This window comes from Staurois parvus, unplaced genomic scaffold, assembly GCF_062004578.1.
Source record: "Staurois parvus isolate SC_StPar_1 unplaced genomic scaffold, SC_StPar_1.0 ptg000772l, whole genome shotgun sequence".
NCBI lineage: Eukaryota > Metazoa > Chordata > Amphibia > Anura > Ranidae > Staurois > Staurois parvus.
In genome coordinates, this window is record NW_028318568.1 from 1,075,126 (window position 1) to 1,102,112 (window position 26,987).

At 47.1% G+C, this 26,987-nt stretch overlaps 1 protein-coding gene across 1 annotated transcript in view; it reads left to right on the plus strand.

Annotated features, from left to right (window-relative positions):
• ADCY2 (adenylate cyclase 2) overlaps window positions 1-26,987 on the plus strand; it is a 685,338-nt gene that overhangs the window by 601,457 nt on the left and 56,894 nt on the right. Inside the window, exon 23 of the mRNA XM_089654517.1 lies at window positions 6,491-6,605. Within this exon, the coding sequence (XP_089510643.1) occupies window positions 6,491-6,605 (115 nt within the window). The remainder of the gene's footprint in view (window positions 1-6,490; window positions 6,606-26,987) is intronic.

Here is a 26,987-nt window from a genome sequence, read left to right on the forward strand (position 1 = left end):
GGGATAAAGTGTCAGCATCTCGGTTCCCTATTCTCAGCTGATATTTCAAGGCGGATAGCCAACGATATCCTCATATGGCTGATCCTTCAATTTGTCATCAGCGGCCCCACTTTAGAGACAAGAACTGCAACTTATGCACGGGATAGTTTTTCTCAGATGGCGTAAGCTTTTGGCTTACGTAAGCAATGGGACGTATCCTCACAACTTGCTCTTGGTATAGATCCCCACCCGGCCCCTCTCGACTTGTGTCCACATGATAGGTTCTGTGTAAGCCAGCACTGGAGCTTCCGTAAGGTTTTTCATGAGGTGATGGAAAATTCTCTCACATTGGTAAGTCCATCTCTCCTGAATAGATTCTTGTGACTTTTGAGATCCTCACCTCATTTGACCTGCCTTGCAGTTCTCACCTTAGCCTTTCCCTTTGTCTTTCTGTAGTAACTAATTGAATGGGTGGGCAATCACAACAAATCTCCAATATTAGGAGCAGAACCCTAGGAAAGACCTCAGTTCAGTGACTGTTCTTGGTCTGGGCCATGTGGTAACTGCCTCTAACTTCTCAGGGTCAGTGGCAATCCCTTCTGCTAAAACTACATGCCCTAGGTAGGTGACAGAAGTTTCATAGAACTGACATTTCTCCAATGACAAATTCAGGCCCTCTTCATGGAGCTTTTGAAGAACCTTCTCAAGGCTTGATTTGTGTTCTTCCAAAGTCTTCCTGAAAATGATTGTCATCCAAATACACCAAGACCTCAGTTAGATTCATGTCTCCCACTGTGCACTCCATCAACTACTGGTATGTGACAGGAGCCCCTGATAGTCCTTTAGGTATCTGATTGAACTTGTAGAACCTTAATGGGCAGATGAACACCGTTTTTTCTCGAACGTCTGGATGCATGACACTGAACCATTTCATCACTGACAAACATTGAAGGGAATCTTTGTTTCCAGGAGTGGTATACTGGTTGGGAATGGTTCTTCTGTTCACAGTTCTGTAGTCAATACACAACAGCAGGGTCCCATTTGTCTTCCTCCCTACAACTATAGATGAACCGTAAGAGATCTTGGATCCTCAAATGACTCCTGACCTTTTCAGCTCAGCAAGTTGCTCTCTGAAGTCTTCTAGGTCACTCAAAGGTATTCCCCTTGCTCTCTCCATAAATGGCCTGTCTTCCTGCAGCCAAATCCAATGCTGAACACTTTTAGCACATCCCCCGTCAAATTCATTCTTGGAAAACATCTTTTCCCATCTTAACAACTGATCCTTGACTCTCTTCTCCCACTTAGGAGATAGTGGGTTGTGCGAGGAAGAAGACTCCCCTTCTGAGTTCTCTCTGGGCTTTCCCTTCACCAAATCACTAGGTGTTACCGGAGTGCTCAAACTTACTTGTCCAATGAACATTTGGGGCTTTAAAAGGGGAGTCAGTAATATTCTGGAGACTAACTGGCATCTTCCCTCTATTCCAGGACAAGGCTTGTGTGGGTATTATTTCAGGGACCAGATCCACTCCCATCTCTTCATGTTGAGAATCAGTCTCCAAGACGACAAAGGGTCCCGGCTGATCCCAGGTCAACTTGACTGTGGATTTCATACAGACTATTTTACCAGCACTCTTTCCCTGGCTCCCCAATCTTCCCACTCTGTCCATTGGGGCTCTCTGCTCCCGAAACACCCAGTGAAAGGCTTGATGCAATTGAAGGTGTATTCTCAGCTAGAGGAATAAGCAACCTTCTCACTAGGTTGACACGGTTGACCACCCCCTCTTCAAAAAAAACTATACTACCTTGGCCTCAGAGACTCCGCTCTCTCCTGGCTCTCTTCCTATCTATCACAGCGCTCCTTCAGTGTTACCTATAATGCTGCCACCTCCCCCTCACTCCCCCTCTCTGTTGGGGTCCCTCAAGGTTCTGTCCTCGGGCCCCTTCTCTTCTCCATCTACACCTCCTCCCTTGGCCAACTGATACACTCCCACGGCTTCAACTACCATCTCTATGCCGATGACATGCAAATCTATCTCTCTACCCCTCGCCTCACCCCTTCAGTCTCCGCCCGAATCACTAGCCTTCTGAATGACATATCAGATTGGATGTCACGCCACTTCCTCAAATTAAACCTTTCCAAAACCGAGCTCCTAGTTTTCCCCCCAGCCCGCGCCCCCCCTCGATTTCTCCATCACGACCAACAACGGCACCATCAGCCCCACCCCACAAGCCAGAGTACTAGGTGTCATTCTAGACTCCAATCTTTCTTTCCAGCCTCAGGTCCAATCGCTGACAAATTCATGTAGACTCCACCTCCGCAACATCTCCAAAATACGTCCGTTCCTAACCCCAGAGGCTACAAAGCAACTCATTCACTCCCTTATTATATCACGACTTGACTACTGTAACTCCCTCCTCACCGGCCTACCTCATCAGAGACTATCCCAGCTTCAGACTATCCCCGCTTCAGGCTATCCTGAATTCTGTGGCCAGACTCATCCGCCTTACTAACCGCTCCGTATCCGCCACCCCGCTCTGCCAATCCCGCAACTGGCTTCCGATTGCCCAAAGCATAAAATTCAAATTACTAACATTGACGTACAAAGCTGTTCATAACACTGCCCCAAACTACATCACCGACCTGATATCCATTTACCACCCAAAACGTATTCTCCGCTCCTCACAAGACCTCCTATTCTCTAGTTCCCTGGTCTCATTCTCCCATGCCCGTCTCCAGGACTTCTCCAGAGCTTCCCCCATCCTCTGGAACTCACTACCCCAATCTATAAGACGGTCACCTACCCTCCTCACCTTTAGGCGCACCCTGAAAACCCATCTCTTCAGGAAAGCCTACCCCGCCCTCACCTAATTACCGATCTCCTCCACTTTTCCTACCACTCCATCCCCCACAGCTATTTCCTCCTGTACCACTATCCCCCCCTCCTAGATTGTAAGCTCCAAGGAGCAGGGCCCTCGAAACCCTCGTGTATTATTGTATTGTTACTGTCTCGTGCACTGTCTCTTATTATAATGTACAGCGCTGAGCAAACTGTTGGCGCTATATAAATACTGTATAATAATAATTGGTCAGTGGTGGTTCCAATTAATAGGGAGTTTTGTCTTGTTCCTGGCAGTCTGGAACATACAACTGCTGTCTTATCAATGTCTCTGTCTTCCCCGCGGTCAAGGGACCAAAAGTTATTTAAACTGGAATGTAGCCATCATAGAGAAATTTTCAGAGCCAATACCCCAGATCTCCAACTTTTCCAACTTGCATAAAGGGATATATTTTAGATACGTTTCATAAAAGTCACTGTATAGCAAGGTCACCTGAGTCTCAGTGCCTTAGTGTATTCTCCCTCCACCTGGACTGACACTTTAGGAGAGGGGCCTACAAGCTTCTCAGGTAAGTCAACTGGCATTACATGGTTGGCTTCTTCCTTTGTTCTCCCTGCTAGTTGTTGGAATGATCTGACAGTGACTTTAGATTGAGGTGGTGCATTGACTCTCTGCACATTTCCCCCTGGCTCTGGTGGCTTTTGATTGGGCTTCTTTCAGGATTCCGATGAACATCTAAGGGACTTCTTCCTACATTTTTGCTTGGATTTCAGACTCTTCTGTCTTTTGGAGCATTGGCTTTTCTCAGGGCCCTCAGTTAGCTCCTTCTTTGAGGCTTCCCTGAGGTTTCCCCTTTTCTTAGCAAGGAGAACTTTCTGTATTGCCCTTAGAACTTCATCTGTTATGTCTGGCTCAGTCTTTTTCCTGGGGCACTGAGCGCTAAAATGTCCAGGTTTTCTATGATGGATGCACTTCAGCTCTTCATAGGCTAAAGCATGGGCTCCTCTCTGATCTGGTTTGGCTGCCTGCAACTGGAGTCAGCAGGCCGGCTGGGGCTGCCTCACTGACAGTCTTGATGATTGGAGAAATTGTGTATTCATCTGCTTCTGTCTCCCTGTCACTATCCTCATCGGTGAAATACTCATATACCTGTAACATCCGAGTCAATGCTTTTTCTTTCTTGGAAGTAGATTTTGGCAGTTCTCTAAGTTCTTGATTCCTCTCCTCTAATAAAGCTTCTTCCCCTCTCTCACTAACTGAGGGAAAGTAGGGGTTGCTTGTGATCCCTTGAGTATTAGTTTCAGCACAATTGGGTCATTACGTTGTGCACCTTGTAGAGGTGCACCGCTCCAAGCGAACTTTGTCAGCATCTTGGGGATGAAATCGGCCGGTCGGAATCCGCCCCAAGAAAAAGCAAAGCTACCAATATCCTTGACTGACAGAAGCAGAGCTATTCTTTACTAAGTTCTCAACTAGCATGCTCATGTCTGTGTAACATGTGGCAGGGGGAAAACCTAATTGGGAGTGCATCAGCATCCACCTACACAGGATCTTCCACTTTTGCTCATGGGTGATCCCCCAAGGATTCACCTGTGGGCAGCAATGGGATCACCTGGACCTCAACTCCTTTTGCCAAATATATGCTGTCCTTCTGGATACAAGCAGATATAACTTTGTTCCACTCCAGTAATATGCTAGTGCAGCCCATAGTGAATTCCATCTTCATGTCAATGAGATAGGCCCCCTGGTCTGGCACCAGATTCTTTACCAGCTTATGGACTTCTTATTCAATGCCTGGTATCTCAACCACGTACACAGTTCCAGATGGCTGCCTTGCTCTCACCTTCACTTAACTGCGGCGGCTGAGTCCATCATGTCTTCACCCTTTGGCTCATGACTCCGCTTGCTAGGGCTAACTATGGGAGACATCCCAGACAAGCCCCCAAATATAGTGCTACCCCAGAGGGGCCACTTGATGATGCTTGTCCCCGATGGTTGCCCTGACCTTGAAAGCCTCCCGATACCTTGGACACTCTGGATTCATATATATATTTCAACAGTATAGAATATTAATGCAAGAGACACAATTCTTTAGTAACACCTCTATATTACACTTGTATACTCCGACATAAATAGATATAAGTACCCTAATCTGAATAATAATGACCTTAGAAGAGAAGAGAGATTGCAGCTTGAGCCCTGTAATATTTAAAGTTTCTGATATGGTGGTGTCTGTTGCCTTCTGCTAGCAATGGTGGAGCCCATTAATGACATCACAACACCCTCACAGACAGAAGTCACTGAAACTGAAAGTACAGTTTTTTAAATTGACCCAGGGTCACTGTTAGGCTTTCCATAGTCATCAGATTACAGATGGTGATCTCACATATGTGGATGCTCACCAACGGCTCTCAGGTGAAATAATAAATCGGACGGGTAAAAAAACATTTGTGCCTTTGCTTACAGTTATTATTAGTGCACAAACAGCATCCTCCCTTCTCTTCCCTTTCCTTGGTTCTGTATGTGTTCTGCTTGTATAGTACCATATAAAGTATATATAAAGTAAATTAGATACTTCTGTTAATTGTTGCCAAACTTCAGTATTCTGTTTTGTTTGGATTGTGCTGCTGACATACAGAAGTGGGTAAGGAGATACATGAAAAGCTCTTGCTGAAATGTGGTTCATGTATAACAGAAAGGATGGTGATTATTCATTTCTGGTAATTTAAAGGATACATTCACCTTTCATAACATGTTACATTTTACACCCATAGTCAGGGTGTAACATGTTACAAACAAACCACCCCCCTGTTGAGCGCTGTAGTAATTCATTGAGTTTTCCTGTCAGAGTGTATCTGCTTGCCTGTATTACATACGGGCACACAGATACACTGACAAGTCTACAGGAGACATGCATGGCACCAGTGATCTGCTGATCCCTGGTGCAATGCTTTAGAGCAGTGGTCTCCAAACTATGGCCCTGGGACCGGATGCAGCCCTTTGCTTGCCTTTATCTGGCCCTTGAAACACTATCCCCTCCACTGACACCAACAATGGGGTAGTACTGCTTCCACTCACACCAACAATGCGGCACTATTCCTGCCACTCACACCAACAGTGGAGCACTCTTCCTTCCACTGATACCAACAATGGGGCACTATTCCTTCCACTGACACCAACAATGGGTCACTATTCATTCCACTGACACCAACAATGGGGCACAATTTATTCCACTGATACCAACTATTTCTCCCCCAATACCAAAGATCGGGCATTGTTTACTTTCACAGCTCCCCCTGTAGTCCAAAGGACACTAAACTGGCCATTTCTTTAGTAAGTTTGGAGACCCCTGCTTTAGAGGCTCCAGAAACAAAAATAGTAAATGCACATTTTTTTTACCTGCATAAAAATGTGCATTTATTATGTTTTGCTAAAAGGTGAACTTATCCTTGAATTACATGGTATAAGGTTACTGATTTTACCTGGCTATTTTGTCTAAAATTGGTCCTTATTATACAAATTTCTTCAGGGAAAATATATGGTTCATTTTTATAGATATTACCAGTTGTTTGTTCTAGAACTTTTATATTTGTCACTTTTTTGAAGGTTTAAATGTCAGCTTTCCTTCTAGGTTTCATAAAACTTTCTTCTGACAGGTGCTTATATCTTACAGGAAACAGACAGACAGTACATGCACATCGGTACAATGGTAGAGTTTGCATTTGCACTTGTGGCAAAACTTGATGTCATAAACAAGCATTCTTTCAATGACTTTTTGCTTCGTGTTGGTATGTAGCAGTCACAAACTTTAATTTTGTTCATGCATTGTAAATGTATTACTGTTTGCTTTTACTTATTATATATTTATTATGAAAATTGTGTTGACTCTAACGTTATACCAAGGGTGTTTTATGAAATGTGTAGGCCTGTGTACAAGGCCTGCTTAGTGCACTGTGGCAAAGAGTGGGCATGGTTTTCATTGTGTCTGGGGTGTTGCTAGGATTTTAAAATACCTGGGGCATGTTTTGGAACCTTAAGTGGAGTAGTAATGGTGAGTGTGGCCAAACTGAATTAATGGTGGGAGGGGTTTAAAGGGGAGTGGTTAAGTAAAACAAAAGCCTTCTTGTGCCTATAAAGTATGGTTAGATTGCTGTGCCAGAAGCAAGAGTCCCACAGACACAGTGGCGTATCATCCTGGTGTTCACTGCACACAGGCCCTGAGGGAGGGGCCCTCTGTGACCCATGAATGAAATATATTAGGAGCAGGGGCAGACTGACCATTTGGGCATGCCCAAGTGGCCAAGACCAGTAGGGGGGCCAGAGCCCTGGTTGGTACCTCCTGCAGCGGGTGAAATGGAAAGTCGGGGATGATCAGTGCAGCGGTGAGGGCAGTTACAAGCACCTATTTCCCTGTATGGCTTTCAATGACGCAGTTGAAAGCCGTTTCTCCTCCTATTCCTCCTGTGGCTTTCAGCTGCTTTATTGAAAGCCAAACAGTGAAATTGGTGCTTGTAACTGCTCCCAGCTCCGCAACGATCACCCCGACTGACCGTCATATTTTTGTTCTGGCCCCCCTGTGTGCTCCTCAGGGTCGATCTAGAGAGGTGGGCTGAGCCCCCCAGATTTTTGCTGAACTCCGACACCCAGGTATGTGATGCCTCATATTAAATATCCATCTTCCCTTGCATTCTCACACAGTGCCCAGCCCCTCCCCCCATCCTCCACACCAATGGGAGAAGAGAGAGGCTGGATTTGCTCTGACTCCCCCTGTGCCCACTTACACTCCAGTCCATGCAGCTTCTGTGAAGGGGATGTGTGGTTGGGAAACTGCATACAGAACAGCGGCAGCTCTTTTTGATGCTTCAGACTGAGCCAGTGAGTCATGGACCATCCATGGAAATTTATCCTTCTTTTCATCCTTTCCTCCCTTTCCTGCTTCCCTCCCCCCTTCCTTCCTGCATCCCCTTCCTTGCTTCCCTCCTTCCTCGCTTCCCTCCTTCCTCCCTTCCTTCCTCCCTTCCTTCCTCCCTTCCTCCATCCATTCCCTCCCTCCTTCTCCTTCCTTTCCTACTTCCCTTCCCTTCCTTTCTCTCCTTTCCTTCCCTCCCCCCTTGCTTCCCTCTTCTTCCCTCTCCTCCATCCTCTTCCTCTCTTCTTTTCTCCATCCATTCTCCCTCTCCCCTTCCTTCCTTCCTTCCTTCCTCCCTTCCTCCCTTCCTTCCTCCCTTCCTTCCTCCCTTCCTCCCTTCCTTCCTCCCTCCCTCCCTCCCTGATGGCCTGATACAGCTCCACCGCAATCCATCCTAATCCAACTGCATCCTGCTGGGCCAGGGGAAACATCCACCTTGCTTCTACCCAAGGCACCTCCTGACACACTGGACTTGTCCCTTCATGGCAACAGGGAAGCCCAAAGCCACTCCACAGCTGCCGCAGGAAGCAGATCTCCAGATGGCCGTTCCCTCCAACATGGCAGTGCCGGCTCCACCTCAGCCACCCAGCCTAACCCAGGAGCTGCTACTGCCTCACTTGAGGGCATATAGGACTGCAGTGCCACTCAGATGGTCCCTTCTACCCCCATAGAGGGAGACATCACTGTTGGTGAGTCCCCCTTCTCATCGGGGTCTTCTAAGGACAGGGATATGAGTATCCTTAATAGCCAGAATAGCCTGTAGGCCTCCCCAGGGCACCTTCATACCTAGCCTCTGGCCCTTCACCCTGAATACTCTGGTGACCCCATTATACTGGCACACTTTTCTGTCCTATTAAACCAGGGGTTGGAAAAGGCTAGTAAGAAGATTACTGAGGATTTAAAACAGGAATTCAAGGACATGGGAACTAGAAATAATACCATGAGAATAAGATTGACGTGTCAGTAGGCAGGACAAATCAAAACACAAACTGCATCTGTGAGCTTTAGGCAAGATTAGAGGAGGCATTGGCAAAAATTGATGACTTAGAAAATCGATCTCACAGATATAATTTCCGCATATGGGCTCTCCCCGAATCTGTGACTGATGTTGCCAACGCCACTAATGAATTGCTCACATAATGTCCCTGAGAACAAATTGGAGCTTGACTGAGCCCACAGAGCTTTCATGGCCGTGCGTCCCAACATGCCACCCAGGGACGTCAGAGTCAAGCCCCACTACTACCGGGTAAAAGAGAGTGTCATGCAAAAGGCTCAGGAGCTCCCGTCAATCCAGCTGCTTGGTCATAACTAGAGATGAGCGAAGTATTCAAAAATTCGATTCAACTGATTCGGCGAATTCGTGGAAAAATTTTGATTCGAGTCGAATATATTCGCTGCGAATTTAACTTATAAAAGGGTGTTTCTAGGCTTCAGAGAGCCTTTATATTAGTGCAGAACACTGTACCTTTAATTTAAATGCCCTTGGAGTCTGCTGGGGAAGAGAAATAATACTGACAGTCAGTATGACATGCAGATGAGTGCCGTCGATCTTAGAATCACCGCACACTTCACTCATTTGGGCAGTCACGGGGCCAAAACCAGAGTGTGGAGCCACAGTGTGGCGGTGGAGGCAGCAGCAATGGGAGGCCATACAGCACCCTATGACAAAAATGGAAACCACCAGCAGTGTGAGGAGACCTGAAAGTGGCACATGGCAGAGTGTGGCGATGGAGACAGCAGCAATGGGAGGCCGTACAGGGACCCATGACACACTCTGGACCTGGCAGCAGCATGAGGAGGCAGTACAGGGGCCCATGACAGATTACGGGCCTGGCAGCAGCATGAGAAGTCGGTACGGGGGCCCATGGCAGATTAGGGGCCTGGCAGCAGCTATGGGAGGCCCGTAATCTGCCAGCACCCTATGACAAAAAATGGAACACACCAGCAGTGTGAGGAGACCTGAAAGTGGCACATGGCAGAGTGTGGCGATGGAGACAGCAGCAATGGGAGGCCGTACAGGGACCCATGAGAGACTCTGGACCTGGCAGCAGCATGAGGAGGCGGTATAGGGGCCCATGGCAGATTAGGGGCCTGGCAGCAGCTATGGGAGGCCCGTAATCTGCCAGCACCCTATGACAAAAAATGGAACACACCAGCAGTGTGAGGAGACCTGAAAGTGGCACATGGCAGAGTGTGGCGATGGAGACAGCAGCAATGGGAGGCCGTACAGGGACCCATGAGAGACTCTGGACTTGGCAGCAGCATGAGGAGGCGGTATAGGGGCCCATGGCAGATTAGGGGCCTGGCAGCAGCTATGGGAGGCCCGTAATCTGCCAGCACCCTATGACAAAAAATGGAACACACCAGCAGTGTGAGGAGACCTGAAAGTGGCACATGTTTGGGGCATGATTCATGGCGGATTTAGTCAGTTGTGTCAGGAACTGGTGGTTTGAAATCCAGACTAATCCACGCCTGATTCATTTTCACAAACGTGAGTCTCTCCACACTTTGGGTGGACAGTCGTGTCCTCCGCGGAGTTGCAATACCTCCTGCCGCACTAAACACGCGCTCCGATGCCACGCTACTGGCCGGGCATGACAGCCTTTCAAGGGCAAATTCAGCTAGTTGGGGCCAAAGGTCAAGTTTCGTTGCCCAGTAGTCAAGGGGATTGTCTACCTCGGTTGGCAGGGTGCTGTCCAAGTAGGCCTAAGCCTGTTGTTTGAGGTCTTGCTCCAGGTCCACCTGATGCTGCTGCTGCGGCTGGTTAGTAGTTTCCTCACTGCGCTGGTGAAGAAAGCTACTCATCATCGAGTGCAGACTGAGGCAGCTGCTGCTGGTGGAGCTGCCACTGCTCCTACCACCCCACCCCTCCCCTGCTGCCATGGCAGCGGAACGCGAGCGCACAGGGCCCACAGTGTCTGAGGATGGACGTTGGCGCAGACAGGCAGAGACCAGCTGACTACATAGGTGGTTTTTATAGTACGTTATTTTGGCCTCCCTCTCAGCAGGTGTGAAAAAGGCCACCATTTTTGAACGGTAGCGAGGGTCCAACAAGGTGGACAACCAAAAGTCATCCCTCTGTCTGATGGTTATTATTCGGCTGTCGGTACGCAAGCAAGCGAGCATGCTATGGGCCATTTGTGCCAAGGAATGCGAGGGACTCCCTGCCTCCATCTCCACAGCATACTGCCACGGTGCGTCTGGGTCCTCTGTCTCCTCTTCCTCCTCCTCTACCAGATGCTCCTGCTCCTCCACTCCTGTCCGCTGAGTGGAAAAACCACCCATTTCACTCAATAATTCCTGAGCACCAATGTCCTCCTCTACCTCCTCCTCTTCTTCCTGTCCTGCCCCCACAGGGGTCATGTGGCGTTGAGATCTGTGCGCCACGTCTACCGCACCCTGACCAGCCATTGTTAACAGCATTTGTTCCAGGACGTGCGACAAAGGAATGACGTCGTTCATCCCATAGTCCTGCCGACTCACGAATAGCGTGGCCTCCTCAAAGGGCCTGAGCAAGCGTCAGGTGTCACGCATGAGCTGCCAATGGCTGACATCTAAGTTACACAGGGGAGTACCTTTATCCGCTTGTAACATCAGGAAATCGGTGATGGCCTTTCGCTGTTCGTAGAGGCGGTCTAACATGTGTAGGGTTGAATTCCACCTTGTTGCAACGTCGCAGATCAGGCGATGCTGTGGAATTCCGTTCTGCCGCTGCAGCTCAAGGAGGGTGTGCTTTGCGGTGTAGGAATGGCTGAAATGCATGCAAAGTTTACGTGACATTTTAAGGATGTCTTGCAGTGGGATGGTGGATTTTAGGAACCGCTTGACAACCAGATTGAACACGTGAGCCATGCAAGGCGCATGGCACAACCTTCCTTGACGCAAAGCAGACACCATGTTCTTTCCGTTGTCGGTCAACATGGTTCCGATTTTCAGTTTGCGCGGAGACAGCCATCTGTCGATTTCTCTGTTCATTACACTGAGAAGTTCCTCCCCTGTGTGACTACGTTCGCCAAGGCATACCAGGTGCAGCACAGCGTGACACCGTTGCGCCCTGCACATGTGATATGCCGGTCGGGTAATGGGACTTGGCACGGGGGTGGCGGCTGAGGACACGAAGGAAGAAGAGGTGGTAGAGGCGGACATCTTTTGTGGACCAAGGACGTGCAAACGTGGAGGCAAAAGCGGCGTGACCTGTCCAAGTTGCTGGTGCGGCTGTGACGGCACCACGTTCACCCAGTGGGCCGTAAATGACATGTACTGTCCCTGACCGTAGTTACAGCTCCACACGTCGGCGCTGCCGTGCACTTTGGCAGAGACCGACATGCTCAAAGACTGGCCCACCATCTCTTCTACATGTGAATGCAGGGCTGGCACTGCCTTTTTGGCGAAGAAATGCCGGCTTGGCACTCTCCACCGCGGCGCGGCACAAGCCATCATTTCTCGGAAAGGTGCTGAGTCCACCACTTGGAAAGGGAGGGACTGCAGCACCAGCAACTTGGACAGGAGGACGTTCAGCTTTTGCACCGTCGGGTGCGTGCTCGCAAACTGTTGTCTCTTGGAAACGGATTCCAAGAAAGACTGCTGACGGAATCCGTGAAGAGGAGTAGCAGGAGAAGGAGCATCTGAACGAGCGGAAGATGGCAACGAGCGACAACTCCCCTCAGCAGGTGTTGGAGCCTTGACTGGCTGATAGAGGGCGATTGACGTCGGGTGACGGAGCAAGTAACGGAGCGGGTGATGGAGCGGGGGCTGGGGCGGACAGAACCGCCGTATCTTTATCACGGTTTTCCCAGGCCACCAAATGGCGACGCTGCATATGCTGCCGCAACGCTGTAGTCCCAACATGGGCCCCCTGGCCACGCTTGACTTTCTGGCCACATAGTCGACATACGGCTACGTTTACTTCCTCGGGCGGCTTGACAAAAAATTGCCACACCGCCGAGTAGGAAACTTTGCCCCCGATACTCCTCACTGGCTGACTGCTGCTTCCTCCGTGCACACCGGCACCACTACTGGCCGTGGTGGTAGGCTGCAGTGGAGCTGGTGCTGTACTCCGTGGCCGTTTGCCTCCACTGACACTGCTGTGACCCTGCTGCCTCCTGGGCAACCCACCGACTGTTTTGCTCGCTGCCAAGCTGCCACCCTCTTCTCCTGATGATGCGGAAGCAATAGCCTGATGACGACGAGGCTGCCAAGTGCGATCAGCCTCATCATCATCAATTAGGGTCTCCGCCTCACTACTAGCCCCCTCGGCTGCATGTGGGTCAGGAGACAGACCTGTCTCTAGACCGGCTACCGAGCCACTCTCCTCGCCACTACTTCTTCGCCTGGCTGCTGAAGAGGCGGATGTCTCCCCCCGTTCCTGACCGCCCTATGTTAGCTCTTCCTCACTGTACAGTGGGGCTGAGCCCACAGCATGCGATACTTCGCTTGGTGAGGGAACACCAAAGGACAGGGGCAGGTAGAGGACACGTGATTTCAGTGGGCTTGCTCCCGGGCCATGCCAACTAACGGTTGTGTCTGACGTACCCACCGACCGTTGGCTGTAGGTGTCAGAGGTGACCTGGGAAGAGGAAGACGACCGAGCCAACCAATCGATGACGGCAGGGTTGTCGGTGGAGACACGACCGCTGGATGACACCGGGAGCACTGGCCTCTGGCTGCGAATAGTGCTGCCTCGACCCCTTCCTCTGCTGCCACGTCTGCTCGCTCCTAAAACATTGCCTCCTCTGCCACTCCTCTGCATGTTGTCTGACATACTCTTTAATTAAACGATTCTGTGTCCCTGAGTAACAATTCTGTGTCTGTCCCTGAGTAACAATTCTGTGGCCCTAAGTAACAGTTCTGTGGCCCTCAGTAACAATTCTGTGTCCCTCAGTAACAATTCTGTGTCTGTCCCTGAGTAACAATTCTGTGGCCCTAAGTAACGTTTCTGTGGCCCTAAGTAACGGTTCTGTGGCCCTAAGTAACGGTTCTGTGTCCCTCAGTAACAATTCTGTGTCTGTCCCTAAGTAACAATTCTGTGGCCCTAAGTAACGTTTCTGTGGCCCTAAGTAACGTTTCTGTGGCCCTAAGTAACGTTTCTGTGGCCCTAAGTAACGTTTCTGTGTCCCTCAGTAACGTTTCTGTGTCCCTCAGTAACAATTCTGTATCCCTCAGTAACAATTCTGTGTCTGTCCCTGAGTAACAATTCTGTGTCCCTAAGTAACAATTCTGTGGCCCTAAGTAACGTTTCTGTGGCCCTAAGTAACGTTTCTGTGGCCCTAAGTAACGATTCTGTGGCCCTAAGTAATGATTCTGTGGCCCTAAGTAACGATTCTGTGGCCCTAAGTAACGTTTCTGTGGCCCTCAATAACAAATCTGTGTCCCTCAGTAACAAATCTGTGTCCCTCAGTAACAATTCTGTGTCTGTCCCTAAGTAACAATTCTGTGGCCCTAAGTAACGTTTCTGTGGCCCTAAGTAACGTTTCTGTGGCCCTAAGTAACGTTTCTGTGGCCCTAAGTAACGATTCTGTGGCCCTAAGTAACGATTCTGTGTCCCTCAGTAACAATTCTGTGTCCCTCAGTAACAATTCTGTGTCTGTCCCTAAGTAACAATTCTGTGGCCCTAAGTAACGATTCTGTGGCCCTCAGTAACAAATCTGTGTCCCTCAGTAACAATTCTGTGTCTGTCCCTAAGTAACAATTCTGTGGCCCTAAGTAACGTTTCTGTGGCCCTAAGTAACGGTTCTGTGGCCCTCAGTAACAATTCTGTGTCCCTCAATAACAATTCTGTGTCTGTCCCTGAGTAACAATTCTGTGTCCCTAAGTAACAATTCTGTGTCCCTAAGTAACAATTCTGTGTCCCTAAGTAACAATTCTGTGGCCCTAAGTAACGTTTCTGTGGCCCTAAGTAACGTTTCTGTGGCCCTAAGTAACAGTTCTGTGGCCCTAAGTAACAGTTCTGTGGCCCTCAGTAACAGTTCTGTGGCCCTCAGTAACAATTCTGTGTCCCTCAGTAACAATTCTGTGTCTGTCCCTGAGTAACAATTCTGTGTCCCTAAGTAACGTTTCTGTGGCCCTAAGTAACGGTTCTGTGGCCCTCAGTAACAATTCTGTGTCCCTCAGTAACAATTCTGTGTCTGTCCCTAAGTAACAATTCTGTGGCCCTAAGTAACGTTTCTGTGGCCCTAAGTAATGTTTCTGTGGCCCTAAGTAACGTTTCTGTGTCCCTAAGTAACGTTTCTGTGTCCCTCAGTAACAATTCTGTATCCCTCAGTAACAATTCTGTGTCTGTCCCTGAGTAACAATTCTGTGTCCCTAAGTAACAATTCTGTGTCCCTAAGTAACAATTCTGTGGCCCTAAGTAACAATTCTGTGGCCCTAAGTAACGTTTCTGTGGCCCTAAGTAACGTTTCTGTGGCCCTAAGTAACGTTTCTGTGGCCCTAAGTAACGTTTCTGTGGCCCTCAGTAACAAATCTGTGTCCCTCAGTAACAATTCTGTGTCTGTTCCTAAGTAACAATTCTGTGGCCCTAAGTAATGTTTCTGTGGCCCTAAGTAACGGTTCTGTGTCCCTCAGTAACAATTCTGTATCCCTCAGTAACAATTCTGTGTCTGTCCCTGAGTAACAATTCTGTGGCCCTAAGTAACGTTTCTGTGGCCCTAAGTAACGTTTCTGTGGCCCTAAGTAACGTTTCTGTGGCCCTAAGTAACGTTTCTGTGGCCCTAAGTAACGATTCTGTGGCCCTAAGTAACATTTATGTGGCCCTCAGTAACAAATCTGTGGCCCTCAGTAACAATTCTGTGTCTGTCCCTAAGTAACAATTCTGTGGCCCTAAGTAACGTTTCTGTGGCCCTAAGTAACGGTTCTGTGGCCCTCAGTAACAATTCTGTGTCCCTCAATAACAATTCTGTGTCTGTCCCTAAGTAACAATTCTGTGGCCCTAAGTAACGTTTCTGTGGCCCTAATTAACGTTTCTGTAGCCCTAAGTAACGATTCTGTGTCCCTCAGTAACAATTCTGTATCCCTCAGTAACAATTCTGTGTCTGTCGCTGAGTAACAATTCTGTGTCCCTAAGTAACGTTTCTGTGGCCCTAACTAACGATTCTGTGGCCCTAAGTAACGTTTCTGTGGCCCTAAGTAACGTTTCTGTGGCCCTCAGTAACAAATCTGTGTCCCTCAGTAACAATTCTGTGTCTGTCCCTAAGTAACAATTCTGTGGCCCTAAGTAACGTTTCTGTGGCCCTAAGTAACGGTTCTGCGGCCCTCAGTAACAATTCTGTGTCCCTCAATAACAATTCTGTGTCTGTCCCTAAGTAACAATTCTGTGGCCCTAAGTAACGTTTCTGTGGCCCTAAGTAACGTTTCTGTGGCCCTAAGTAACGTTTCTGTGGCCCTAAGTAACGATTCTGTGGCCCTCAGTAACAAATCTGTGTCCCTCAGTAACAATTCTGTGTCTGTCCCTAAGTAACAATTCTGTGGCCCTAAGTAATGATTCTGTGGCCCTCAGTAACAAATCTGTGTCCCTCAGTAACAATTCTGTGTCTGTCCCTAAGTAACAATTCTGTGGCCCTAAGTAACGGTTCTGTGGCCCTAAGTAACGGTTCTGTGGCCCTCAGTAACAATTCTGTGTCCCTCAGTAACAATTCTGTGTCTGTCCCTAAGTAACAATTCTGTGGCCCTAAGTAACGTTTCTGTGGCCCTAAGTAACGGTTCTGCGGCCCTCAGTAACAATTCTGTGTCCCTCAATAACAATTCTGTGTCTGTCCCTAAGTAACAATTCTGTGGCCCTAAGTAACGTTTCTGTGGCCCTAAGTAACGTTTCTGTGGCCCTCAGTAACAAATCTGTGTCCCTCAGTAACAATTCTGTGTCTGTCCCTAAGTAACAATTCTGTGGCCCTAAGTAACGATTCTGTGGCCCTCAGTAACAAATCTGTGTCCCTCAGTAACAATTCTGTGTCTGTCCCTAAGTAACAATTCTGTGGCCCTAAGTAACGTTTCTGTGGCCCTAAGTAACGATTCTGTGGCCCTCAGTAACAATTCTGTATCCCTCAGTAACAATTCTGTCTGTCCCTGAGTAACAATTCTGTGTCCCTAAGTAATGTTTCTGTGGCCCTAACTAACGATTCTGTGGCCCTAAGTAACGTTTCTGTGGCCCTATGTAACGTTTCTATGGATAAGTATCAATTCTGTGGCCCTAACTAACGTTTCTGTGTCCCTAAGTAACGTTTCTCTGTCCCTAACTCTCTCCCTGCATACAGCCAGGTCTGCCTCTGTTGAATGACTGGAGGCAAATGGAGAATTCTAAAATGGCCGCCATTTATAGCTCGACCATTACACTGTGCTGGCTGGCTGGCTGCTGATTGGCTAATGCGATCACATGTCATGAATGAATGCATTATGGGTCAGCGCGCCTTGTCTGCGCGCCTTCCCAGACATCCCCGCTCCGTCGCCGCACATGTCGCCGCCATTTTAGGAAAAATTTCGATTCGCGCATCCGAAGTCTGCTTATTTTCGGATTCGACGCGAAATTTTCCTAATATTCGAAACGAATTCCACTTCGCCTACTTCGATTCGCTCATCTCTAGTCATAACGTGCAAATGTTTGCAGATATCTCGCCGGAAACCGTACAGAAACATAGGTCCTTAAAGCCTCTTCTTCTACCCTTACAACGGGGAATTACATATCACTAGTCCTTCCCATTTCACCTGTCCTTCTACTACCAAAGCAAGTCATACTCCTTCTCCACTTTCCTGGATGGAGAAATTCTTCTCAAACATTTGGGTCTCATCTCTACATCGCCACCGACATTGTCAAGATCTCAAACCTCATCTTCTTCAGGCAGAGGAAGAGGCGAACGAGACTCTGACGGTTTTACCCAGACTGCTATATTGCTTTAGAACACTACACATCCCTGTCTCATTGGCTATAATTCAGCAATTTCAAGCAAAAATTTTCCGTTACATCTGGAGCGCTAAGGGCAACAGATTGGTCCAAGCCACATTGTACTCCCCAAAAAAGGCGGGAGGTTTGGGTGTCCCAGATTTTCGAAAATATTATGTTGCGGCACAACTTTTGAAGTTATGTCAACTTCATCATTGGGGATATAGGCCTAAGAGGGTGTCCATCGAGGCCTAAGCCTGTGATCTGCTTCCCATGGATCTGGTGCTGTGGCTTCCGTCACATCGTCGTAAAGCCATTCTCCCTCATTCGTTCCCTCAGTCTGTGGGACTTGAATTGCAAACGTAAGCCCTTGCATTCTCCAAACATGCTGGTGGCCCCGCTTCTTAACAACACTCTGTCTAGGCGGCTAGACTGAACCCCACTAATTTTACCTGGTGGATCAATAAGGGACTGTATAGAATAGGAGACTTCCTTGACCATAAGGGGATTCGCCTGTTTTGCATAGACTGGAGATGTCTTCCTCGAAGAAGTTCCTGATCAGACTGTACACTCTATGTTTGAAAACAGATGTATGCAAGGAACTCAATTGTGGGGAAGCATCTCTATACTGTAAAAACTCTTGACCACCCCATCGGCCAAACTTTCTTATAAAGTTGCCTGAGAGCGGGACCTGGATGTGTCTATTGAGGAGAAAGACTGGCGGTTCTAGATCTCTTGTTTTCACAGAGGCATATTAAATGTTGCCCTGAGAGAAGTGGGATATAAAATGTATGCAAGATGGTACCTGGTCTAAGACCACCTCTCACAAATGTTCCTAGGATCGTCGGCTTTATGCTTTGGGGGCTTTGGCTAGACAGGCACGGTTCTACATATATGGTAGACCTGCCCCAAAGTGTGCCGTTATTGGATGAGGATACATTCCCTCATATTCTCGGCCACCATGGTCAACATAACCAAAGATGCTTGCATTACTTTGTTAAATATGCCGGTTGACAAAGTCCCCAGACACACAAACCTTGATCTACTTTGTTTTTGGTGGCAAAAATCGCCATTGCCACAACTTGAAAAATCCAATCATTGATACAGCATTGATTAAGCATAAGCTCACTTGGATTATGCTTAATGAAAAATTGGTGAGTGCTCTGCGGGACAAACAATCCCTATTTGACAAAATATGGATCCAATGGCTCACTTACCTTCAGGTCGCAGAAGGATGGAACTGACTCCTGGGCTGATCTATGCTGGACCCTCAGACGGACTGGTTTTCTTCTTCTTCTTTCTCTTCTGATTTCATTCTGCCCTCCTTTCCTCTCCTTTTCCCCCGCTTATGTTTGTCCTTTGCATTTACCTTCCTTCAACTCTCCACCCACCCCTCTTTTCATTCATTTCCCCTTTATTCCCTTCCTAATTTTTTACCTCTTCTTGTGATTTGTCCATGGCTGTCTTGGCTGATTTGAGGGGCTCACTGCTTTGAGCATTGATGCTCCCTGGTTCTGTATCTGGACATCTATTGTTAAGTGCTAACCATAACATTGTATTATGGTGTTATTTTATTTTGTTTATTTCTATGTTTGATGCTGATGATGCCTTGACCTCCGTGGGCCCCATCGGGGGGAGATCCAAATGATTACATTGTCTTAGTCTGACCCGATGGGACCCAGGTGAGCCCGCAGCCTCTTTGGAATCAGAGGGGTTGGCTCGACCGCTCACTCTATTTTGTTTAATGTTACTGCACAGTGACTATACGTACGTTGCTGCTCTGATATTTACTGAGGAATAATCTTTATTGTGTATTTTTAGAGCTTCGATTATTGATGCATTTCTTTGCCTACCTCCAGGTTTGCCCCTGGAGGAGGTAGGGACATGTACCTGGCTATGCATATGTCCCTTCCTTTTTTGTATGAGCCATAATAACTTTGTGAATGATACAATCCGAACACCTATATCTTGTTCTCTCTTCTTGGAAAGAAAAATTTGCAATAAAATGATTGAAACAGAAAGAATAAATCTCTTCCATTACATCTGATTTTGTGTACACTGAAAATAGACAGAAAGCTAACACTTTGTCTGAGCCTACCTTACAGAACAACTTCATTAAAATAGTGAGGGACTGCATAGCGACCAGCAACTGTTGAGACAAAAAACACTTTGGTCAGAAGTATGTAATGTACAGTATAGTGTATATAGTGCAGGCGTGAGACTGTCTGCACAGCCTCCTCATCCTCATTCTTCACAGTCCCACTCATCCACAGGCTGCACAGGTCCCCCCATCCTCAGACTTCACAGCCCCCATTCTCAGGCTTGACAGGCCCCCCAATTCACAGGTTTCACAGGTTCCCCCATCCTCAGTCTTCACAGTCCCCTTCATCCGCAGTTATCACAGGTTCCCCCATCCTCAGGCTTCACGGGTCCCCCCTTTGGTTTAGTTAATGCTGTATAGATTGCCCTCCCCCTTTCCCAGAAAGGCATTGCAGCTCTAGCCTCATGTCATGAAGCAGGAAACATTATGATCTTTCGACCCATTGAATGTTCATTGTTGTAAGATTCACTCAGTTTATGGAATAAACTTCACAAGATCTTATCAAATGAGTCATTGACTGTGGTATCCAGCTGAGGCAGGGGCGGACTGACCATTTGGAAACTTTGGCACCGGGGTCAGTAGGGGGCCCCAACAGATGCCCCTGGTTCATTTTTCATAGGCTTTTTTGAGTTTGGGCAAGGACACAGAGGCCCCATGATCTCCTATTGCCAGGGGCCCCATGAGTTGTCAGTCCGCCCCTGAGCTGAGGTTGAAGTTATCACTATCTCATCACAACTGTAAGTTACAGAGATCACACTATCAATGCTTAGATTGGAGAGACAGAACAGTCAAAAGATCAGTGGAATGCTTGATAGGATCCTGGCTAGTCAGAAGATCTGTGGAATGCTTCCTAGGATCCTGGCTAGTCAAAAGATCTGTGGAATGCTTCATAGGATCCTGGCCAGTCAAAAGATCAGTGAAATGTCTTCATAAGAATCCTTGCTAGCTAAAATACACAGTGAGATGTTATATGGATACTGGATATAACAGCTATAGGGAGTGCAGCCACCTCTACACAAGTCTGTACATGTCTCCAAGTGTCAGGGATCGCGGCGCCTCTCCCGGTGCATGTGCACTTGTGACAGCTCACGCCGGGACACAGGCACTAGGTCCCGGCGGGCCGCGGCTGACAGGACGCCGCGCATGCGCAGTAGGAGCCGCGGGCGCGCCTCGGGCGGCCAATGACAGCCTGGGGGCGTGTCCTGGCTGGCCAATGACAGTGCAGGGCGCACTATTGAAAGATGCCCTGCACTGTCACAGATTGCCGCAAGGTCTATCTGTGATCCTGAAGTTCCTGTACCTGATTAGTGACCCGGATTGCCCTGACTACTCTGCCTTCTCCTTTCCTGACCCCCGGCTTGTTTGACCATTCTGCGGACTGACTTATCCTGCTGACCCTGCGTGTGACCTGACTACTCTTCGCCTGCCGATTTGGTACCTCGCTTACCCCACGGGACCACGGCTCGTGACCATCCTGCTAGGTCCCGCCGTCCTCACATCTGGCTCTCCTGGTACCTGCATACATCCCCGGAGGCTCCCTCTGCCACTGGTGGGCCTGCTCGGAGGTCGTGACCTGGCCCTGGTCTGTTACAAGTCCATCCCCACCATCAGGGGCCCTGGTGAAAGCACAGACCGGGGCTTAGACTCCACGCTCTAGGTAGGTCTGTCAAGTGGGCAGCCTGAGGCACCACCTGGCGGATCATAACACCAAGTATATCCCATTATAACAGTCATCAGTGTCAGGACAAATTATTGATGTGAATGTTTTACAACTGCAAGTTTATTCACTGCATTTGTATGCATTACCACATGGCTTGCCTGTGAACTTATAAGAAAGAAAAAGAAAACCTTTCTGCAATCATTGCCTAGGAAACGTGAACTCAGCCACAGAAAAAGTGATACATTTCTCCGTAAACTTTCTATCAACCCCTCTCCTTGCTAACAAGATGTTTCAGGAAAGTAATACAGTCTGGGGAAACCAATACACAACCACAATCAGAGCTTCATCCAGAGCAGGACTTGGATAAAAGAGAAAAACACAAGAACATCTTAATGCTGACAAGTTAGAATTGCTGTCTAATATTAATGACTTATGGTCTAATACTGTTAAATGCATGTCTGCTCTCTCCCAACAATCTCATGAGCCAATACAACTAGAGGGCGCTATCCAGCAATTGAATGTTGCTTATGAGAATTATCAAAGACTGTGTGTTAAATATATTGCTCTATTAAAGCGGTACAACACTCAAAGGTCATTGGAAGAATTAATGAGTTTTGAGGAGCTCAATCTTGAAAGAGACAATTTAGTGGTGCGAACAAAGACAAAGGCAGAAGTGAGAAAAACACAGCTCCATGAATCCAGATTTTATCTCTCTGGGTCTACTAGATGCTCCTCAAGATCTTCCAAATCCCTACAATCAAGGTCTTCTACACTCAGTCAATAACTAATAAAAGCCAGTGCTAATGCTGAAGCTTCCAAAATTCAGGCAGCTTTTGCCCAAAAGGAAACAGAAATGGAGGCTCAGGCCACAGAAATGGAGGCTCAGGCCGCACATAAGAAAGCAGAAATGGAGGCTAAGACAGCAGAAATGAAGACTCAGGCAGCAGAAATGGAGGCTCAGGCCGCACATAAGAAAGCAGAAATGGAGGCTAAGACAGCAGAAATGAAGGCTCAGGCCGCAGAAATGAAGGCTCAGGCCGCAGAATTGGAGTCTCAGACTGCACATCAGAAAGCAGAGAAAGAAGCTGAAGCCACACACCAAAAGGCAGAAATTGAAGTTTTGGAAAAACAATGTGAGCATGCAACAGCCATGGCAAGGGTCTTAGAACAAGCCGCTAATGAAAACGAAAGAGACAACAGTTCCAGACACTCAGTTGTATCTTATGTCTCAGATTCTTCACACACCTCTCCAGAACGTCAACTCCCTGTCACAGCAGCCAAAGTACTCAGTCTCTTCTCTGCACCTACTGTACCTCAAGACGATTTGCCCTTATATCCTCCAATACATCAGGCTGCAGCTTCTCAGCTAGCCGCAGACACTGGTGTGTATTTAATAGACCGTCCATCTTACTTTGGCACCAACAGAGTACCTCCTAGCAAAGGCACTACTCTACAAACCAAAATGCTAATGGTCTTTAATCCAGCTCCGGCATTGAATGCCTTAGCAGCAACATACGTTCCTAAGTCACTCCACGTAAATCCACCAACCGTCACAACCAACTCTGTTCCACCTGCAGTCATGCACCCAAAATCAGAAAACACAGGCATGTCACAGTTTGCTAAATACATGCTCTGCAGAGAGCTTGTTAAGACAGGCCTCACCAAGTTTGATGACAAGCCTGAAAATTACAGAGGCTGGGAATCCACTTTTAGGGCCCAACAATGAGTAACCTAGACATGAATGCCACAGAGGAATTAGATCTACTCATCAGATGGCTAGGTCCCCAGTCTACTGAACGCATCAAGAGGCTCAAAGCAGTTCATATTTAGAGATGAGCGAATTATTCAAAAATTCGATTCGGCTGATTCGCCGAATTTCAGGAAGAAATTCGATTCGATGCGAATTTATTCGCTACGAAGTTAACTTATAAAAAGGGTTTCTAGGCTTCAGAGAGCCTTTAAATTAGTGCAGAACACTGTACCTTTAATTTGAATGCCCTTGGAGATGAGGAAGGAGAAGGAGAAGGATGAGAAGAAGGAGAAGGAGAAGGATGAGAAGAAGGAGAAGGAGAAGGATGAGAAGAAGGAGAAGGATGAGAAGGAGAAGGAGAAGGAGAAGGAGGAGAAGGAGAAGGATGAGAAGAAGAAGGATGAGAAGATGGAGAAGGAGAAGGATGAGAAGAAGGAGAAGGATGAGAAGAAGGAGAAGGATGAGAAGAAGGAGAAGGAGAAGGATGAGAAGAAGGAGAAGGAGAAGGATGAGAAGATGGAGAAGGAGAAGGATGAGAAGAAGGAGAAGGAGAAGGATGAGAAGAAGGAGAAGGAGAAGGATGAGAAGAAGGAGAAGGAGAAGGATGAGAAGATGGAGAAGGAGAAGGATGAGAAGAAGGAGAAGGAGAAGGATGAGAAGAAGGAGAAGGAGAAGGATGAGAAGAAGGAGAAGGATGAGAAGAAGGAGAAGGATGAGAAGAAGGAGAATGAGAAGGATGAGAAGAAGGAGAATGAGAAGGATGAGAAGAAGGAGAAGGAGAAGGATGAGAAGAAGGAGAAGGATGAGAAGAAGGAGAAGGAGAAGGATGAGAAGGAGAAGGATGAGAAGGAGAAGGATGAGAAGAAGGAGAAGGATGAGAAGAAGGAGAAGGATGAGAAGAAGGAGAAGGATGAGAAGAAGGAGAAGGAGAAGGATGAGAAGAAGGAGAAGGAGAAGGATAAGGAGAAGGAGAAGGATGAGAAGATGGAGAAGGAGAAGGATGAGAAGAAGAAGGATGAGAAGAAGAAGGATGAGAAGAAGGAGAAGGATGAGAAGAAGAAGGATGAGAAGAAGGAGAAGGATGAGAAGAAGAAGGATGAGAAGAAGGAGAAGGATGAGAAGAAGAAGGATGAGAAGAAGAAGAAGGATGAGAAGAAGGATGAGAAGAAGGAGAAGGATGAGAAGAAGAAGAAGGATGAGAAGAAGAAGAAGGATGAGAAGAAGAAGAAGGATGAGAAGAAGAAGGATGAGAAGAAGGAGAATTCCAAGCCGGCAAAAAGTGTATCTGCAGAGCTCCGCTATTTCTTAGGCTATTTCTGACAGTTCTGTGACATTCACTCCATACAGCGGTTGAAACCGCTGTATGGAGGGAATGTCACAGAACTGTCAGAAATAGCCTATTTCTGACAGTTCTGTGACATTCACTCCATACAGCGGTTTCAACCGCTGTATGGAGGGAATGTCCCAGAACTGTCAGAAATAGCCTATTTCTGACAGTTCTGTGACATTCACTCCATACAGCGGTTGAAACATTGTATCTATTTGTTTCCATAAATGGATCCATTTATGGAAACAAATAGATACAATGTTTCAACCGCTGTATGGAGTGAATGTCCCAGAACTGTCAGAAATAGCCTATTTCTGACAGTTCTGTGACATTCACTCCATACAGCGGTAGAAACATTGTATCTATTTGTTTCCATAAATGGATCCATTTATGGAAACAAATAGATACAATGTTTCAACCGCTGTATGGAGTGAATGTCCCAGAACTGTCAGAAATAGCCTATTTCTGACAGTTCTGTGACATTCACTCCATACAGCGGTTTCAACCGCTGTATGGAGTGAATGTCACAGAACTGTCAGAAATAGCCTATTTCTGACAGTTCTGGGACATTCACTCCATACAGCGGTTTCAACCGCTGTATGGAGGGAATGTCCCAGAACTGTCAGAAATAGCCTATTTCTGACAGTTCTGTGACATTCACTCCATACAGCGGTTGAAACATTGTATCTATTTGTTTCCATAAATGGATCCATTTATGGAAACAAATAGATACAATGTTTCAACCGCTGTATGGAGTGAATGTCACAGAACTGTCAGAAATAGCGGAGCTCTGCAGATACACTTAGCGGAGCTCTGCAGATACACTTTTTGCCGGCTTGGAATTATTCTTATTTTCATCCTACTTCTTCTTCATCCTCATCCTCAGAAGAAGAAGAAGAGGATGAGGATGAGGATGAAGAGGAAGAAGAAGAAGAAGTAGGATGAAAATAAGAATAATTCCAAGCCGGCAAAAAGTGTATCTGCAGAGCTCCTCTATTCTGCAGATACACTTAGAGGAGCTCTGCAGATACACTTTTTGCCGGCTTGGAATTATTCTTATTTTCATCCTTCTTCTTCTTCATCCTCATCCTCTTCTTCTTCTGAGGATGAGGATGAAGAAGAAGAAGTAGGATGAAAATAAGAATAATTCCAAGCCGGCAAAAAGTGTATCTGCAGAGCTCCTCTAAGTGTATCTGCAGAATAGAGGAGCTCTGCAGATACACTTTTTGCCGGCTTGGAATTATTCTTATTTTCATCCTTCTTCTTCTTCTTCATCCTCATCCTCTTCTTCTTCTTCTGAGGATGAGGATGAAGAAGAAGAAGTAGGATGAAAATAAGAATAATTCCAAGCCGGCAAAAAGTGTATCTGCAGAGCTCCTCTATTCTGCAGATACACTTAGAGGAGCTCTGCAGATACACTTTTTGCCGGCTTGGAATTATTCTTATTTTCATCCTACTTCTTCTTCTTCTTCATCCTCATCCTCATCCTCAGAAGAAGAAGAAGAGGATGAGGATGAGGATGAAGAAGAAGAAGAAGTAGGATGAAAATAAGAATAATTCCAAGCCGGCAAAAAGTGTATCTGCAGAGCTCCTCTATTCTGCAGATACACTTAGAGGAGCTCTGCAGATACACTTTTTGCCGGCTTGGAATTATTCTTATTTTCATCCTACTTCTTCTTCTTCTTCTTCATCCTCATCCTCCTCTTCTTCTGAGGATGAGGATGAGGATGAAGAAGAAGAAGAAGAAGTAGGATGAAAATAAGAATTCCAAACCGGCAAAAAGTGTATCTGCAGAGTTCCTCTATTTCTGACAGTTCTCTGACAGCTCCTTCACATGTACAGCGGTTGAAACATCTGTTTCTGAATAAAAACATCTGTATCCTAAATGGAAACCAATAGATACAATGTTTCAACCGCTGTACATGTGTTCCTTCTGTCAGAGAACTGTCAGAAATAGCGGAGCTCTCTGCAGGGACACTTTTGCCGGCTGATCGTGAAAAATCCGATTTGCGCACCCGAAGTAGGCAAATATTCGGATTCGACGCGAATCAAATTTTTCCTGAAATTCGTATCGAATTCCGGTTCGCCTGGTTCGATTCGCTCATCTCTATTCATATTGACAACCCTGCTGCAGGCCTTAATGCTGCTTGGGGCAGACGTGAACATACCTTTGGCAGCCCAGAGGCCATTGAAGATGCTTTATTCAAACGGTTACAAAGCTTCCCAAGGATTTCTGCTTGCGACAATCTAAAGTTTCAAGAACTCAGCGATGTTCTATTAGAGCTTCAACTTGCTAAGGCTGATATCAACTTACCTGGTCTCAGTTACCTTGACACCTCTCATGGCATCAAATCTATTGTTCTCAAGCTACCATATGGAATTCAAGAAAGATGGGCAGCGATAGGATCAAAGTATAAGGAAGAACATAGAGTTGCCTTTCCTCCTTTTTCCTACGAGTTCATCAAAAGAATTGCAGACACTAAAAATGACACAAGTGTCTCATATGGGGACTGTAACCTTCTCTGTACACTCTCTCCAAGACTTACGAACACACG